A 17,927-nucleotide genomic window follows, 5' to 3' on the forward strand; every position below is an offset into this window, starting at 1 on the left:
GAGACTGGTCCCAAACTTCAGTAGTAGACTATGTACTAGTGGATAGGCAGATGATGAGCAGCCTCACAGATGTTAAGGTCATTCCGTCTGAGGCCTTAGACAGTGACCATCGGCTGTTGGTAGCCACCCTGAGAGAGAAAAAAGATAGGAGGGCAACAGACATACAGGAGAAAAGGTTGAAGACATGGATGCTGAAAGAGGATGAACGGAGGACCCAGTACCAGACACTGATCAGGAAGAAGCTGCCAAAGGAAGATCAGAGAACAGTGGAAGAAGAATGGGGAGATTTTAAGAGGGCTCTAGTTGAGGCAGCTGAGACTGTGGGCGGAAGAACTAGCACAAAGAGGAGAATTAAGGAAACCCCATGGTGGAACCACATATGTAAAGAGGCAGTACTTCGAAAGAACAAAACCTTCAGAGAATGGTTCCAGACCCGAACAGAGGAAGCTAGGGTAAAATATAAGGAAAGCAAGAAAGCGGCACAGACCATAGTAAGGGCGGAGAAGAAGAAGTGGATGGAAAAATGGACAAGAATGTTAGAAGAGGACAGTGAAGGGAACAAAAAAGTACTTTACACCATGGTAAGAAATAAGAGGAACGACAGAAGCGAGTGCCTGAGGATCATGGATAATAATGGAAGAGTTGTGGAGGAAATGCATGAGCTCAAAAAGATTTGGAAGGAGTACTTTGAAGATCTGTTGAATGCCGCCAAGCGGGTAACTAACAGCGATGGAGAGCCTAAGGCAGCAGACGATTATAATAGTGGGGAAATTGATGATCTAACTTGGAATGAAGTGGAAGAAGCCATAAAGAGGATGAAAGGGGGCAAGGCACCAGGTTGGGACGAAGTAACAGTGGATATGATACGAGCAGCAGGAGAAGTAGGAACCCAGTGGCTATACAGAGTGCTGAGGGTGGTGTGGAAGGAGAACAGAATTCCTGAGGATTGGAAGAAAGGAATTATAGTCCCGATCGTCAAGAAAGGGGATAAAAGGAGATGTGAGAACTACAGAGGAATTACCCTGCTATGCCACTGTGGAAAAATCTATGAAAAGATCCTGGAGAAGAGAATAAGAAGCAGTATTGAAAGTAGACTGCAAGAGGAGCAGTATGGTTTCAGACCGGGAAGATCAACAACGGACCTCATATTTGCGGTAAGGCAACTGCAGGAAAGGCACTATGAGTACGGGAAGGACTTAATCATGGCCTTTTTAGATATTGAGAAGGCGTATGACAGTATCTATAGGGACAAGCTCTGGGATGTGCTGAAAGCAAAAGGGATAGATGAAGAGATAACACAAAAAGTCAGAAAAATGTATGAGGGAAGTGAGAGTTGTGTGAAAGTGGGGAGGGAACGTACTGCATGGTTCAAGCTGGAAAATGGGCTGCGACAGGGAAGTGCACTTTCACCTTTATTGTTTATTATTGTTATGGATGAAATCCTACAGCAAGTATCAGATGCAATTGGAGATCATAAAATGAAAGCAGTGCTTTTTGCCGATGACCTGATGTTATGGGGAAATTGCGAGAAGGAGGTGCAAGAGCAGTTAGATGTATGGGAGGCAACGGCAGCACAATATGGAATGCATTTCTCTGCAAAGAAAAGTGAAATAATTGTCACAACAAGGAAGAAGAATAGGCCAAATGTGGATATAACTTGTGGAGGGGTAAAACTACAAGTGGTAGAGAACTTCAAGTACCTGGGAAGCATGATTGAAAGTAAGGGGGGAAACGCAATGGAAATAAATGAAAGGTGCAGAAAAGCAGGGCAGTTCTTCACATGCATTAGGGGGCTTATTTGGAGCAAGGAGGTGCCACAGAAATCCAAGGGAATTATATACCGAACCTACTTTGTCCCCATATTGACATACGGAAGTGAGACATGGGTAATGCATAAAAGCGACAAAAGTAGAATACAAGCTAGTGAAATGAAGTTCCAGAGGAGCAGGTTGAGTGTAACAAGACGAGACAGATTGCGAAATGTGTATGTGAGGGAAAGACTAAAGGAGGAACCAGTACAGGACAGGATAGAAAAATCAAGACTGCAGTGGTATGGACACATGAAGAGAATGGATGAGGGAAGAATTCCAAAGAGGATGTTTGATCTGCAACTGGAGGGGAAAAGGCCCAGGGGAAGACCAAGAGATAGATGGGTGAAGGGAGTGAAGGAATGTGTAGCGAGAAGAGGAGAGAACTGGACGAAGGTGGAAGAGGGGGAATGGTGGAAAGACAGAACACGATGGAGAGGCTTGTGTTCCCGACAGACCCAGCCAGTGGCTGGAAACCGTCCAAGATGATGATGATGATACGGTGGGAAGGAAATGGACGTTGTCAGGTGATGTAGCATAACGCATCAGCGAAATGCGAATTTCGCAGCGTTATCCGCAAGAACAAATAGCTCAAATGGCTCTGAGCACTATAGGACTTAACTTCTAAGGTCATCAGTCCCCTAGAACTTAGAACTACTTAAACCTAACTAACCTAAGGACATGACACACATCCATGCCCGAGGCAGGATTCGAACCTGCGACCGTAGCGGTCGCGCGGTTCCAGATTGTAGCGCCTAGAGCCGCTCGGCCACCCCGGTCGGCCGCAAGAACAGAATCATCGTCTAACAGTTAGAGACATAAGATCCAGCCAGAGTCTCCGCTGCGACTTCAGGTCGTCCGGAAGTGAGTACACAAAATTCTCATTGTGAAGCAACATTTTCTGCTCTTCGCATTCTAACACTAAGACACTTTACTTGAAGACGCTAATGTAGACTTAATGTTACCTAGCGGCCCTCACTCTGGTCTGCCTAATCTGGAGAGAAGTGTCTGTTGGCTTTAAACTTCCTTGCAACATTTAAACTCCTCCGTGTCCTCCTCGGTCATTGTCAAGTGTTTCTGTGTACGCAGTCAGTGACCAATGTTTCAAAGAGATCAAATGGAAATGGAAATGCAGTGTGGCGAGGGCCTCCCGTCGGGTAGACCGTTCGCCTCGTGCAAGTCTTTCGAGTTGACGCCACTTCGGCGACTTTCGTATCGATGGAGATGAATTTATGATGACAAGGACAACACAACACCCAGTCCCTGAGCGGAGAAAATCTCCGACCCTGCCGGGAATCGAGCCCGGGCCGGTAGGTACGACATTCAGTCGCTCTGACCACTCAGTTACCAGGGGCGTACAAAGAGATCAAATCAAAGTATATGGTTCCAGCGACATTTTCAAGACTCAAACATATATGACGTTCACATAAAGAATGAAGTGACGAATGAAAATTTGTACCACAGCCAGGATTTGAACCCGGGTTTCCTGCTTTCTAGGTAGACGCACTAATCACTACGCCACCCTGGCTCAGTGGCTTTGCAGAATGGCACGAATTGCTCCAGCACGACTCCCTTTTCTATCCAAATTCCCATTCACGTCTCAGCCCAGAGTGGCGTAGTGGTTAGTGCATGTGCCTAGTGAGCAGGAGGCCCCAGTTCGAATCCCAGTCTTGGTATAAATTTCCATTTGTCGCTTCAGTGTGCATATGTGAATTTCAAAGAAATGTTTGAAAGTGAATGTGTGTATACAAATGGGGCGCCGTCATTGTGCTTATGAGTGCAGGTGTCATAGCTATAGCCGGCCGGAGTGACCGAGCGGTTCTAGGCGCTTCAGTCTGGAACTGCGCGACCGCTAAGGTCGCAGGTTCGAATCTTGCCTCGGGCATGGATGTGTGTGATGTCGTTCGGTTAGTTAGGTTTAAGTAGTTCTAAGTCTAGGGGACTGATGACCTCAGATGTTAAGTCCCATAGTCCTTACAGCCATTTGACCCATTTTTTGTCATAGCTATAAAATTAATGTCACTAACACCATTAGTACAGGTTGACACTAGTATGGGTGCATATCACAGACGTTTTCTTTAATTTTTTATAGGAAGTCACCCGTCCTGGCTTCATACTAAATATCTACGGCTGAATGACTTGTCTGGCGTATCGGTTATAAATTTTATACACAAAGCTCTCTAATGGATCAGTCGGTCTATTAGTGAAAACCGCATCAAAATCTCTACAGTATTTCTCGAGATTGGGCTTTACGCACAGACAGAGAAATATGATGGGGGGACTTCATTATACGTATGGATAAGTAGTGATAGGTATGTACAGATTCTGGTCAAGCTTCACTGCTCTCTGAAGTTGCGGCGAATCTCCTGTAGCTGACCAGCTCGTAGTTCCAGTCATTGCCACAAGATGTCTCTCCAAACGCCAATTAAAATAGAAAGAAATGACAACACACACACTGCACAGTGACGAAACTTCGGCATGTCATCTTGCAATGTTGTTTGTTATTCACTGAACGCGACTGATTGTCACAATTGTCAGTGGAGAAGATGCAGCTAGCTGCTAGGTAGACAGACCATGTCTCCTATGAACGCAGTGCTCTGTGGCGTACGACAGCCAGGATTTGAACCTGGGTTTCCTGCTCTCTAGACAGACGCACTAATCACTACGCCACCCTGGCACAGTGGCTTTGCAGAATGGCACGGACTGCCCCAGCACGACACCCTTTTCTATCCAAATTCCCATTCACGCCTCAGCCCAGAGTGGCGTAGTGGTTAGTACATGTGCCTAGAGAGCAGGAGACCACAGTTCGAATCCCAGTGTTGGTATAAATTTCCATTTGTCGCTTCAGTCTGCATATGTGCATTTCAAAGAAATGTTTGAAAGCGAATGTGTATATACAAATGGGGTGCCGTCATTGTGCAGTGTCTTATTCAGTGAATAGCATGCACGATTTCTATTTGCCACATCATTGACAGTTGCTATACTGAGCACCTGCAATGAGTGTTAAAAACATAGGGAGATGTTCCATCCACTGGTGTGTGTCTGTTTCCTGTATGTCTTGTAGCTATCGTGCAGTTGTCTTGTGGGTTTCCATTCACAATGCATTAGACAACCCATATTTTATTGCAGTGTGCAGATTTATTGTCATATTCCAAATAATGAGGCTGAAAATATTACGATTACTATATAAAGGGTAAACACTTCTGGTGTTTCAGAAGACCACCGAGCAAAAACTGCAAGACATACAGAATGAGGGTACATGCAGTGGATAGAGCATCTCTGCAGTTTCGAGTTCAGTGAATAGCATGCACGATTTCTATTTGCCACATCATTGACTGCTATACTGAGCACCTGTAATGTGAGTTAAAAACATGGAGAGATGTTCCATCCACTGATGTGTGTCTGTTGCCTGTATGTCTTGTAGCTAGCGTGCAGTTGTCTTCTGAAAACATGGAAGTACTTACGAATAACACTCCGTCAGTAACATCAGCAGGACTTGCAACAGTATAATCTGTCTGCTCTCTTGCCGATGTGGCTGAACACTGTCTAAGTTTAGCGTGATGAATCGTCCTAGACGCCAGAGACTGACGGTCGCTTTTTTCCGGCCCACAGCAGCATGCGGTCAGGGGAGGTGTTCGCCTGTTCGCCGGACGACGCGGCGGACTGCGACAGCGTCGGCGTCGACGTGGGCGGCGCCGTCTGGCCGGACGACGATGAGGAGCTGGAGCTGGACGTCGAGCTGGAGGTGGACGACGCCTCCATGGAGTCCGGCGGCAAGCGCGGCAAGATGCGCCAAGGTGAGACTCGCGCCACCACTCTGCCCAAGGACAACTGATCTGTTATTGTTATTTCGTTTGAACCCCAAAACAGCACCTACAAGCATCGGATAGCTCCTACTTCTTCTGTCTTTCGAATAGTTGACAGCTCTCCACTTTGATCTATTAGAATCTAATTTCGTCATTTCAGAATAATCGGAAACTTCTGCTTTACATATACGAGAAGCTCGCCAGATCGTGAAGGCCCAAGAGATGTCTACATACTGGCTGGCCGCCGTGTTATCCTCCGCCTTGTGATGTCATGTGAATGCGGTGTGGAGGCGCCATGTTGTCAGCACTTCGCTCTCCCGGTCGTTTCGTAGACTTTCCAGGCCGTAGGGCCGCTACTGCTCGGTCATGTAGCTCATCAGTTGACATCACGAGGCTGCGGATACCCCGTAGCTGTCCTTCGACCAAGAAAAGAATCCTTGGCAGTGCCAGGAATCGAACCCGGGTCCTCCGCATGGCAGCCATCTACGCTGACAACTCAGCTACGGAGGCGGACTGCATTACGTACAGCTTGCTTTCAAGACGTCAGTCGCTCTCTATCTCGGGTTATCTTCTCTTATAATGATCCTTCCAGATAATTTTGGAGGAACTGGTTGTGTTGTATTAGGTGATCAATCCACTAGTGTCCACTTCGCTGTTGTTCTCCTAAACGACCTGTCTTCCCCAATTATTTGCAGAATTTCCTAGTTTATGATTTTATATGTTCACTTTACCTCTAACAGGCGTCTCCAGCACCATATCTCGAACGCTTCAAGAGATTTCGTCTCATTGTTACCTACTGTACATGTTCCACAGCCGTATCATCCTATCCTCCAAAAGCACCTCGTACCACCTCTTTCTTCCCTTCAATTCTCACGTTTTTCTTTCATTGATAGACATTGCTTTCCTTCTTTAATTCCTTGCTTTATGCCTTCTTTGCTTTTATTGTTTTTTTAAGTCCTCTAATTTTAACACTCATGTCTTCTGGTTTCTTATAGCACGCGACTATTTCTACCTTTTATCGTTTAACTCCCATTTTGTACGCATCCATTAGTACTGTGTCCATAACTTGTAACACTCTTTGGAGATTTGTTTCATCTGGAGCTATCACCGCTATGACATCCACAAATCTATTCTTTCTCCATTTATTCTGATACCTGTACAGCGTTATTTGCACTCGTGTGTTGCCATATTCTGTGCAGATGTTGAATAGAAATGGGGACAGATTGCGTCCTTGTGCAACGCCCTTAGGTATTTTAATTTCTTTTTGTGTATTTCTTCCGTTTATCATTGCTGTTTGTTCTTTGCGTCGATCTCGTTAGCTGTCCAGAACTCCCTTCTGTCAGTTGTTTGCTCGTGAACAAATGAGTCTACCTTACGTCTGTAAGCAGTCTGAGCAGCTGCCGGTGGGTCAACAGACATTTCCGTCATACCCTTTTAGGTGTTATGTAATCGTTTGGTCTTTCGGTTATCACTTATGAGGTGGCCGAATTTATTGGCTAATTGTCAGTCATCCGTTCATGTCACATGACCGTAAAATTTCAGACATCTTTTCCTTTCAATGGAAATATCGCATGATGGAACATGGGTCAGCTGAGTTTTGATTAAATCAATCTTCGGTTCGAATAATTTCCTGAAAATCTGGAAGGGAGCGTTGGGGATAGGGGTGGGGGCGGGGGCGGGGGGCAGGTCGTCTTCTAATGTGGAAATACGTAAATTGTTCCTGTGATCTAACGTAAATTAATTATACCCTCCAAAATAATGAATTACAAATTCAATGGCTACTAAATGGAACATGAATCACAACTAATTTCTTATTTCGTTAAATTGTCTCGTAAAACATGTGGCAAGCTATAACAATATGTAAGAAACCTTGGTACATAAACTTCCCAGAAAAGTTTGCTCAAAAACAGCCATTGATAACACCTTGATTCAGGATTATGGAGACAAACAGCTGTAATGATGACAGTTCATGTCTTCTCAGGTTGCAAAACATATAGGTATTCGGAAGAAACGAAAAACCGAAGCCGTTGTACCGAATGTGTTCTCTACAACCAATATCGCCCTAAACAATCGAAGATTAAAAATTCTTCCTTTTGGACCTGAACCGTGACATCCGCAGTACGGTTTCACATAGTTTTTTCTGAAATGTAAAGCCTGTCGTCTGCCACGAAAGCACATGGTGGAGCCTTTGTTCTCCAGGTAAGTATTCAGCTTGTGACAAGTTCACCTTCTTTAAATTAATTCACTTATGGTTCCGTTCTTCAAAGCACCTCCATCTGAAATTCTTCCTCGGCAACCAATATTTGGGTAAAAACTTTGTAGCAGCCATCAACGACAGCTATCAACACAATCGTAATCGCCCGTTTGTAATTGTAAAATTTGCTCAGACTAACGACAGAGCACTGCAAGACTATATGCTTTCCATCAACAGCTCCCACACCATAGGGGAAGTAAATCACCTGTGAGAACACACATCCTTCTTCACGACAGTCGTTTTCAGTTACCGGCATCTGAAAGAAAGCAGTCTGATTTCATGTTTTGAAGATTTGACAATGAGAGGATTGTGTGGGAAGGGAAAATTTCTGGCCCTTCTACTACACCGTATCTTTCACCAAAAAAAATTAGGCGAATGGATGGGAAGCAAGATAACTACAGTGTCAGTTCCTAACTGCTCAAGAAAATTTTGCAAAAGAAGGAAGACATGGTATTGATGAATCCATACCCTGTGGTCAGTGTGCGGCATGCATGCGAAGGAAAATGCCACAAATGCAGAGCGCAATGAAGAAACTAAAAGTGACCTACCTCTCGCTTCAAACAAAATTAGACTTCTACAAGAGTACGGAATCGTCAACGAGTGGTTGTGTCAACGGCATCAACAATTAGTGTTGATTCCTCTGTTAAATTCGTAAGCAACAGATATACTGACGACACAGACCAAGAAGTAGTGCTTTTTGATGATGTATGTTCAGTTCTTGAAATAAAATGAATAAAAAATCGGTAAAATACGTATTTAACTATATTTTTGATTTAGTTACCATTTGATAATCCTTCAAGACTTCCACTAGTGACAAACTCCAGGTATTATTTGAGATATAGTCTGCTTCAAAATGCGAAATAAATACGCAAGGCTCTGAAATAAATCTCCCGTAGCCAAAAAATCAAGAATAAATGCGTCTTTGGTTGACTGTAACTGCTTTCGTGAAAGTTCTAACTTTTTTTAAAACAAATTTGCTACCACATCTTCCAGAATGTCAAAATCGTCGGATGGAGGATCTCCGAGTGAAGTTACGGGCACCAGAGCCGTGTTTCATATTCCGCTCCCGTTGCAGGTTATTCCCATCAGTTCTTTTGTGATATATTTTCGTCCACCAACGACGACGACGCCTTTCTTTTCGTTTGCACGAACTTTCGAGTATTAATAGTGCAACACTACATATCAGTACTGTTTCCTTTCACCATACATAATGGTGCCGGCGATGCCAATAGACTACGATAATTGTTTGTCGCCATTGTGGGAAGAGACTTTAACAAGAAATGAAAATGCAAATACTGTTGCGAAACACCGTAGAAAACACCTTTCCAACAGAAAGAGTGTCAGTGTTCACGCATCTTGGGACTGGCTTTACAGTTTCGTGAGCGTAGCTCGTCAGCTGTAAAGGTGGCCAAATGGTCATACCAGACACTGGACTCGCGATGGGAAGGACGGCGTCTCGAATCCTGCTCAGGTCATCCAGATGTAGGTCATCTGCGATTTCTTCCCTGAATAGTTGTAGGTGAATTCCAGGATGTTTCCTCTGAAATGACACTGTCGATTTACCGTACCATCCTTTTCCAATCTGAGCTTGTGATCCGTCTCTAAAGGCCTCATCGTCGATGGGACGTTAAACTCCAATCTCCTTCCTTCATCCACAAACGTGCGCTCTGCTTCCTTGCGAATGGTCGAAAACGGATACAGTGAAAAAAATGTGTATAACTTGTGTAGCGATTACAGCATTCTGTCTCTGAAGTATCGCCAGCTACTATTATGTCCACACTTGAATGGCGTGCGAGTCACGTACCATCCATTTTCCATACATCTCATATGTGTCAACAGAAGATTGTTCCTTTCCAACAATAAAATGACTTAACGCCTCTGGTTTTTATGTTGGCATCGGAGGTAAAGTGGTGACTGAGAAATGGCTGTTTACTTTGTGTAGCACGCACTCGCCGATCTTGTGGCTAGTCACAAGAAGGGACGTACGCATGTTGGTGCTCACTGGCAAAGGTCCGAGAATTTATCACGCACACTCTGTACACACGCTAATCAGTTTCTGTGTCGGTCGGTCAGTGCTGCGGCACGGAAGAAAGCAGTTCGTTAGCAGCCGAGGAACTTCGGTGAAATGCCTTGTCCTTTACTTTTGTTGCAATGTAATTTAGTTTGTGCAGCCTCTGCAAGAGGAACTATTCTGTTCTTTACACAAACCTTCCGCACATATATGGAACACAACCTTAATTATTAAATTGTAATAACACACTGCTGAAGAGAGTGAAAGAGACTAGTAATTACACACATCATGATATCATAACCGTAACAGATACTCTGCAAATGTTCTTGTTATCTTAAGAGCCGATCTGTGTTTAATTATATTAATTTTATCGTCCCTGACGACTAGCTTTATGAGAATTACTCAAAATTCACGCATTTGCTAACGTTAAAAATTCGATATCCTTTGTTTCTTTCACGATTTTATGGCCCTTTATTTTTACAGGTTTTTGATATTCCCTTAAGTGGTCATTCTTGTAAAACACTCGCCAGAGCGGTTCTTGAGTACTGTTCGCCAGTATGGAGTCTTGAAGACTTGAATAAAAGAAAATTCACGAACAGGGTTAAAGTTCCAAGATCTTATATTCCACGGATGTAAATATATTGGTTTCTTTCACATGTATCTCATTGATATTCATCATGACAGGGATATTCAGTCGGGCTTACATAAACGCGCACCAATAGGGATTCTTCCCGCGGACTCCTGCGGAATGTAATTCAAAGGAGGTCAAACGATATCGATACATATCCGCTGCCTCGTGTTGTGGGCTTGTGTAGTACCGTTAGGTGAGAGACTAATAACCATGCTGTTGAATCCCTCGGAAACCCCGATCATCATCTGATTTATATGCAGGAAAAGTCGGGTGAAATAGCGAATATAACCTTAAAACCTATTGTTGGGGACTGGAAGGATCATATGACACAGACTTCTTACAACTGTGTAACTTGAAGCAAAATATATTATTTTAATGTTATGTACTAAAATGCGTTGTTAGAAAAAAAATTCAGATAAGATGACGAACAAGGTCAGCTAACATGACAATCTAAGGCAAAGATTTACTTAAACAAGAGGCTACAAGGGATAAGCAAATGAAAATGAGATAGATGGAGGAAAGTAAATAAACTCTTTATAATTTCAAAAGTAACCGCCATTGCTGCTAATACATTTACCTCCTGTGAGACAAGACGGTCAATGCCTTCATGGAAACATGTTTGCGGTTTCCTGCGTTACCATGATGGTACCCATTTTGCACCCCTTCGTCCAAAGCAAATCAACGGCCCCAAATGTCTTTTTCAGGGCTCCAAAAATATGGAAATCTCATGGGGAGAGATCAAGACTATATGGAGGGTGTTACAGGGCACTTCAGAGATACTTCTGCAGCGTATAACTGCGTACGCTTTCCCGGTCAGAGTCAGTTGACATAAAAGTTTTCTGAGTATGGTCGCCGCGTCATAATGTAATAAAAAAAACCCGACTGTAATGGAGAACCCAACGTTGACAAATAGACACAGAGAAAGGGCGCTGTAACCATGGTCGAAACGCTGGTTTCTCCACTACAGTTTGTAACATTACGAAGCGGTACCGTAACTAGAAAACCTTTACGTCTTCTGCAGCGTAGTCGAAACAACCGTGGAAACGTGGGAGTGTTTTGAACGTTCTTTACGAATAGCAAACTAAAATACTTACTGTTATACGTTATCCCTTGCGAAGTACGTCAAAAACTCACATACAGTGGGCTTCAACACTTTTGCTTACGAAAAAATATACAAATTGCGGGATGAAATGTTTGGTCCTGACACATACGGCTAGTCGCTAAAGCTCCGTGATGATGTAAACACTGTCCGTCCACCTAACGTCATGTTCGTGAATTATCAAATTCGTCATCTCATCCTCTTCGACGTCTTACACGACATTCCCCTACACGGATGGGGCTGTGAGAACGGAACAGTTGGCTCAGTAACTTGTTAATGATTTTCATCAGTTTGGGATAGTACTTATTAAGCGTATGAGTTTATATGCAACCTGTCTTTTCATAACATGGCTTAAAAGTTGCAAACTGAAATGCAAATTTTTCCGCAGATTCGTGGGACAGCTCCGGATCGGAAGGGGGCCCCTCGTCCCGCAAGCAGACACCTCGGCCCCGTCGCAAGGGCAGCCTCGGCAGCAGCGGAGGCGGCGGGGGCGGCGGTGGTGGTGGCGGCGGCGGCGGCGGAGGCGGCGCAGGTGGCGGCCGGCGGCGCAAGTCGGGCATTTCCGCCAGGGAACGTAACCTGCGCAGGCTCGAAAGCAACGAGCGAGAGCGCATGCGCATGCACTCGCTCAACGATGCATTCGAGGTGAGTGGCTGAGCGACGTGACTTGTAGGCAAGTCGTTTAAAGACTTAACTGCCATGAGGCAATGAGTGAGTAAGAATACATGTTCTTAATCGAGTTGCAATTCGCTTCCCGCACAAGGAATGACTTGCTTATCAACCAGGTCCGTTCTAATTGATCACAGTGACGTCACAAAAGTGAAGTAGCGTTGAATCTGGGTTCGATGGGAGAGGGTGTGTAGACAGTAACGCGACGAGGCATTTCATAAAACGTCTTCTAAATATTGTCCTGAAAACCGCTCTACCATTCGGCATGTGGCAGAATACTGCCATGGCGTTCCAACCACATGTGGTCATAATGAAATCCTTTAATTCCGCAGTAGAGAATGCGCTATTATGAAACTTCATGGCAGATTAAAATTGTTTTTCGACCAAGCCCACTGCTTGTTTTTTACGTTTTATTTACCTTTGAGTTCATCTTTCCAACTTACAGAGCCGCCTTTGCGCAAGTTATTAAATAAATTAAAATGCAAATTTCATTGACATTAACTATAACATTTAAATAAGTACAATGGTCAAAAAGTCCGGTAATCAAAATAAAAGCACACACACACACAAACTGACCACTTTTCACACCGTTTTAATTTGGCAGTGAGCTCCAGAGGCAGCTGGTCAGAGACGTGATGGAGAATATAACTTCAGTCGGAAATATTTTGCCAGATAGGGAAGGGTAGATTGGTTGGCTGATTTAACCAGAGATACAAAACGACGGTCTCCAGGTCCCTTGCTGCCCACATCTAAATTCATTCTATTGTGCGCTATCTCCCAGCCAGTAGGTAGTAGAGTAGTACGAGACCCTTCACTAGGTTTTTTCTTAGACACAGTCTCTTCAGGAATTAATGACCCAAATATTTTGTGCCTTTTGGGCAACCAGTCCTTCACACTGGAAGATTAAATGTGACGCAGTTTCGTCTCCCGCACCACATAGTCGGCGTTTAGGGGCTTCTTTTTCTATACCCATTGTGTGCATGCTTTTCCTGAAGTTTCCATGGTAAGTCATTAGATCTATCATAACTTTAATCCGCCTTTCTATTCAGGCCCAAGCTTCTTACGTTTTGGTTTTCTGTTTCCAATTTACTACATACTACCTCGTGATCCAGCCACGTAGTTCGGATTTACCATCGGCTTAGTGACTGTTAAGACAGGTTCCGGTCCAATAAATGGAGTCATCGCCCATGCAGTGGCCACCCTGCGTAAATGATGACGCAAGTAAACATCGGGCTGTTCACGACTGTCCTGTATTAAAGTGTAAATTTCTCTGTACTCTCTCATAGACTGACCACATACGACATGGTTGATGACGATTCGTCAGCCAATGAAAACGTTCAGCTCTGAGACTCCATTTATTATATTCAAAATAGTATCCTTTTTGTTGACACTAGATTCATACTTCCCCTTTTCTTCTGTCTTCATTAACAACACACACATACACACACACACACACACACACACACACACACACACACACACGAATCTTCCTGACAAATTAAAATTGTGTGCCGGCTTGACACATACCCCTAATCCTGCCCATCAGTGAGAATTTTTTTATCAACTGAGTTATCGGACACGATGAACTGCTTGGTTCGCGTCCCGGCCCGACACACAGTTTTAATCAGTCAGTAAGTTTCAAAAGAGCGCACATTCCGCTGTAGAGGGAAAGATTCCTTCTGGAACTTAATCTGGGTAACCGAAACTAAAATATAACATTCAAATTTAGCAGACGACAAGCTTCCATTCAGTGTTGTTGTTGTTGTTGAGGTCTTCAATCCGAAGACTGGTTTGCTGCAGCCCTCTCTGCTATTCAGTCCTGTGCAAAGTTATTCGTCTCTGGAAACTACTGCAACCTTCCTTCTGTATCTCTTTACTGTATTCAGTTCTTGGTCTCCCTGTACGATTTTCCCCCCACACTTCCCTCCAATACTTAACTGGTGGTATCTTTGTAATCTTACCGTCCCACACATCACTATTAAAATTCTCTACTTTTGCACAAATTTTGAAAGCTTCGAGAGGGGTAATATATACAAAAGAATAACTTTTTAGTTATCTTCATAATCTCGTTGTTGTTGTTGTTGTTGGCTCAAAGTCTTATCTAGGGGTACATTCTTGCAGCTGAAATTTCGATTTTGTAGGTTCTTGATGACTAAATAACTGATGAAGATGTGCCTGTATTATTCTTGAATTTTTATTCCAAAGGGTTTACAAAGCAAAAGAGTTTACAAACTTTCTTTACCAAAGAAGATTCTTCACCAAATTATATCATTATTTTATAAATCAGAAATAAATTTAATAATTAGAGTTAGATTGTACAATTAATAACATGAATATCAAGTATACCAGAAATCTCGTAATTTCAAATATTTTTAAAAGAAGAGTAATTTTAACTGTTAGTACGTATCGATTGTAACACATTAATTTCTTTTTTTATACATTTTAGCCTGAAATATAATACAAGGTATACAAATTCATATGAATTCTTTTCATCTACATCCATACTCCGCAAGCCACCTATCCACTTTTAATGAAACACCTGAGATAATTTTAACCCATGCAACAATCGATAGTATGCATGGTGTCGGTTATCTCTATAAAAAAAGATAATGTTAGAAGAGGATGTTTCATTATACCTTGACGTCCCAGAATGTGCCCTACCAACTGATCCCTTGTTTTAGTCAAGTTGTGCTACAAATTTCTTTTCTCCACAATTCTGTTCAGTATTTCCTCTTTTAGTTACGCGAACCTTCAGCATTCCTCTGTAGCTCCAGATTTCAAAAGCTTCTATTCTCTTATTGTCTAAACTGTTTATCGTCCATGTACCACTTTCATATATGGATAAACTCCAAGCAAGTCCTGCTCCTCCTGCCACCCAAGTTCACTAATTCCCACTACATCTAACGTCAACCTATCCACTTCTATATTTCAATTTTCTAATCTGCCTACCCGATTAAGTTTTCTAACATTCCATGCTCTGATCCGTGGAACGCCAGTTGTGTTTCTCCAGATGACGACATCCTCCTGAGTTGTCCACGCCCGGAGATACGAATGGGGGACTAATTTATCTCCGGAATACTTTGCCCAAGAGGATGCCATCATCATTTAACAATACCGTACAGCTCGATGCCCATGGGAAAAATTATGGCTGTAGTTTCCCCTTGCTTTCAACCGTTCGCAGTACCAACACGGCAAGGCTATTTTGTGTGATGTTACAAGACCAGATCAGTCAATCACCCAGTATGTTGCCCCTGCGACTATTGAAAAGACTGCTGTACCTCTTCAGGAACCACACGTTTGTCTGGCCTCTCAACAGATAACCACTCCGTTGTGGTTGCACCTGCGGTGCGTCTATCTGTATCGTTGAGGCAGGCAGGCAACTTCACCAACGGGAATATATACTGTTCTTAGTCAGTACAAACAAGACTTTTTTTTTTGTAATTTGGGAGACTGAATCCAAAGGATACTTTCCACCCAACAACTGAGTATGAGGTTTACCACTGTATTCACTTCTAATGTTATCGACAACGGGTGGAAGCGTAGTTGCGATAGATACGAAATGTGTGCAGTCGGTGGTCTACTGCATTTACCGAATGGAGAAACGTATGACCCTGATTTAAACTCGCCTCTGTACACCAGTATACAATCCATCGTTGTACTTCCTGCGTCGACCAAGTTCGCTATTGTCTTCAACACGTTTTAGCATTAACGCCTCAGCTTCCGCAACGCTGCTGCATTTATGGTAATAGTGCTGTAACTGAGCGAGTTGGCGCTGTGGTTAGTACATTGGACTCGTATTCGGGAGGACGACGGTTCAAACCCGCGTCCGGACATCCAGATGTAGGTCTCCCGTGATATTACATAAAGCGTTTCAGGCAAATGCAGGAATGGTTCCTTTGAAATGGCGCGACCGATTACCTACCCCACACCTCCCTAATGCGAGTTTGTGTTCTGTCTCTAATTACCCCGGGCCGGCCGGGGTGGCCGCGCGGTTCTAGGCGCTACAGTCTGGAACCGCGTGACCGTTACGGTCGCAGGTTCGAATCCTGCCTCGGGCATGGATGTGTGTGACGTCCTTAGGTTAGTTAGGTGTAAGTAGTTCTAAGTTCTAGGGGACTGATGACCTCAGATGTTAAGTCCCATACATAGTGCTCAGAGCCATGTGAACCATTTAATTACCCCGTTGTCGACGGGACATTAAACACTAATCTCCGCGTCCTCTTACGAAAAATATCTGATTATAATTAACTTTTTCTTTAATTTTCATTTTAGTATATGATTTTTCTTTAAATATTGTTGAGTTTGCTAATTAATCTAATAGTGTTGTGATACCACTGCTTTTTGCGGCTACTTTGGAAACTAATCCTGTAACACTGTTTTCAGCAATTACGGGAAGTCATACCACACGTAAAGATGGAGAGGAAATTATCGAAGATTGAAACGCTGACCTTAGCCAAAAACTACATAATGGCGTTAACTAACGTCATCTGCGAGATGCGGGGCGAGGAGAAACCTTACACGTAAGTAGAATCAAACTCAAATCCAGTAAATCACCATGTGCCAGCATTAGATGACAAAGTTACGGCCAAATACCTACTCTAATATTTAGAATGAAAAGTATTTATTGGACTTCTGCAATATTAGGAACTTGACAACAAGTGTTGCTTTCTATAACCATTGTTCTAATAAAACTGAATTTTACACGAAATTCAGTCTCTCCCACTAGACAAAATGCTTGTGGCGGATCTCAAAGATCGGCCACTCCCTGTTCCTTCTCTAGATGTTCTTCCCCCTGAGTATCTACCTTATGAATGCATCGATAAAGTTTGATCATCCTAAAGTTAATTTAACTTATTGTTGTATTTTTCAAACAACAATATATGATCAGCGAACCTGCACGTAGTTTAACTATTGCTGGTTAAATTTATTTACTCATAGCTCAGTAATCTCTATCTACTTATTACAAACTCAATTGAAGAAACTAATTATTCTAGATATCTATCTAGCGAGCAGTTCAAAGCTAGTATCCTCAGCAAACATTACGAAGTTCTAAAAGCACTAACATGCTCCTTACCCTCTGCATCTCGCAGCTGAATGCGTCTTTCACTGCACCGTGCACGCTACGTGTGGGCGTTAATTGTCGTGCAATATACCGACAATGCTTCCTTCGTGTTTACGTGCAGTCTTACTCAAAGGCATTAATAGTTCCCCGAATCATATAAATTGTCTGTGGCCTCTCTACCACCATTTTGGAGAATCCCAGTCTTTGAGCGCAGAACTTGCTCGTACCTACAGGTTTATGCCGTTATCATCGCCTGCCATACTGTAGTTCGTCAAAAGTTTCCGGTCGATCTGTACGTTATCAAGGTTCATTTACATATCTCTGATTATGTCATTAGCTGCAACTGTAAATGAAGCAGAGAAGTATCAGACTGACACAATACAATTAACCAGATGATCCCCACATCTTCTTCTCCTTCTTAACTTTCGCCTTTGTCTTGGAGACCATATGTATGCTCTCTCTGCATTCCTTTACCGATCATTTCTGCTCCTTGCTTTCGTGGCCCATTCTACTAGGCCCATCGCGTCCGTATCCTTGTTGCTACCATCCTTGCATCTTGTCTGTGCCCGTCTTCGGCACTTTCTGTC

General features: G+C 43.3%; 1 protein-coding gene across 2 annotated transcripts in view; it reads left to right on the plus strand.

The window, feature by feature from the left end:
* Positions 1-17,927, plus strand: part of LOC126457812 (protein dimmed-like) — a 304,037-nt gene that overhangs the window by 276,527 nt on the left and 9,583 nt on the right. Inside the window, exons 2-4 of one of the 2 annotated variants that reach the window (XM_050094428.1) lie at positions 5,421-5,605; positions 11,998-12,254; positions 16,662-16,798. In XM_050094428.1, coding sequence (XP_049950385.1) covers positions 5,425-5,605; positions 11,998-12,254; positions 16,662-16,798 — 575 coding nt within the window. In that variant the 5' untranslated portion in view covers positions 5,421-5,424. The remainder of the gene's footprint in view (positions 1-5,420; positions 5,606-11,997; positions 12,255-16,661; positions 16,799-17,927) is intronic. The other variant, XM_050094429.1, reaches the window with a different exon arrangement.

The sequence above is a fragment of the Schistocerca serialis genome, chromosome 2, assembly GCF_023864345.2.
Source record: "Schistocerca serialis cubense isolate TAMUIC-IGC-003099 chromosome 2, iqSchSeri2.2, whole genome shotgun sequence".
NCBI lineage: Eukaryota > Metazoa > Arthropoda > Insecta > Orthoptera > Acrididae > Schistocerca > Schistocerca serialis.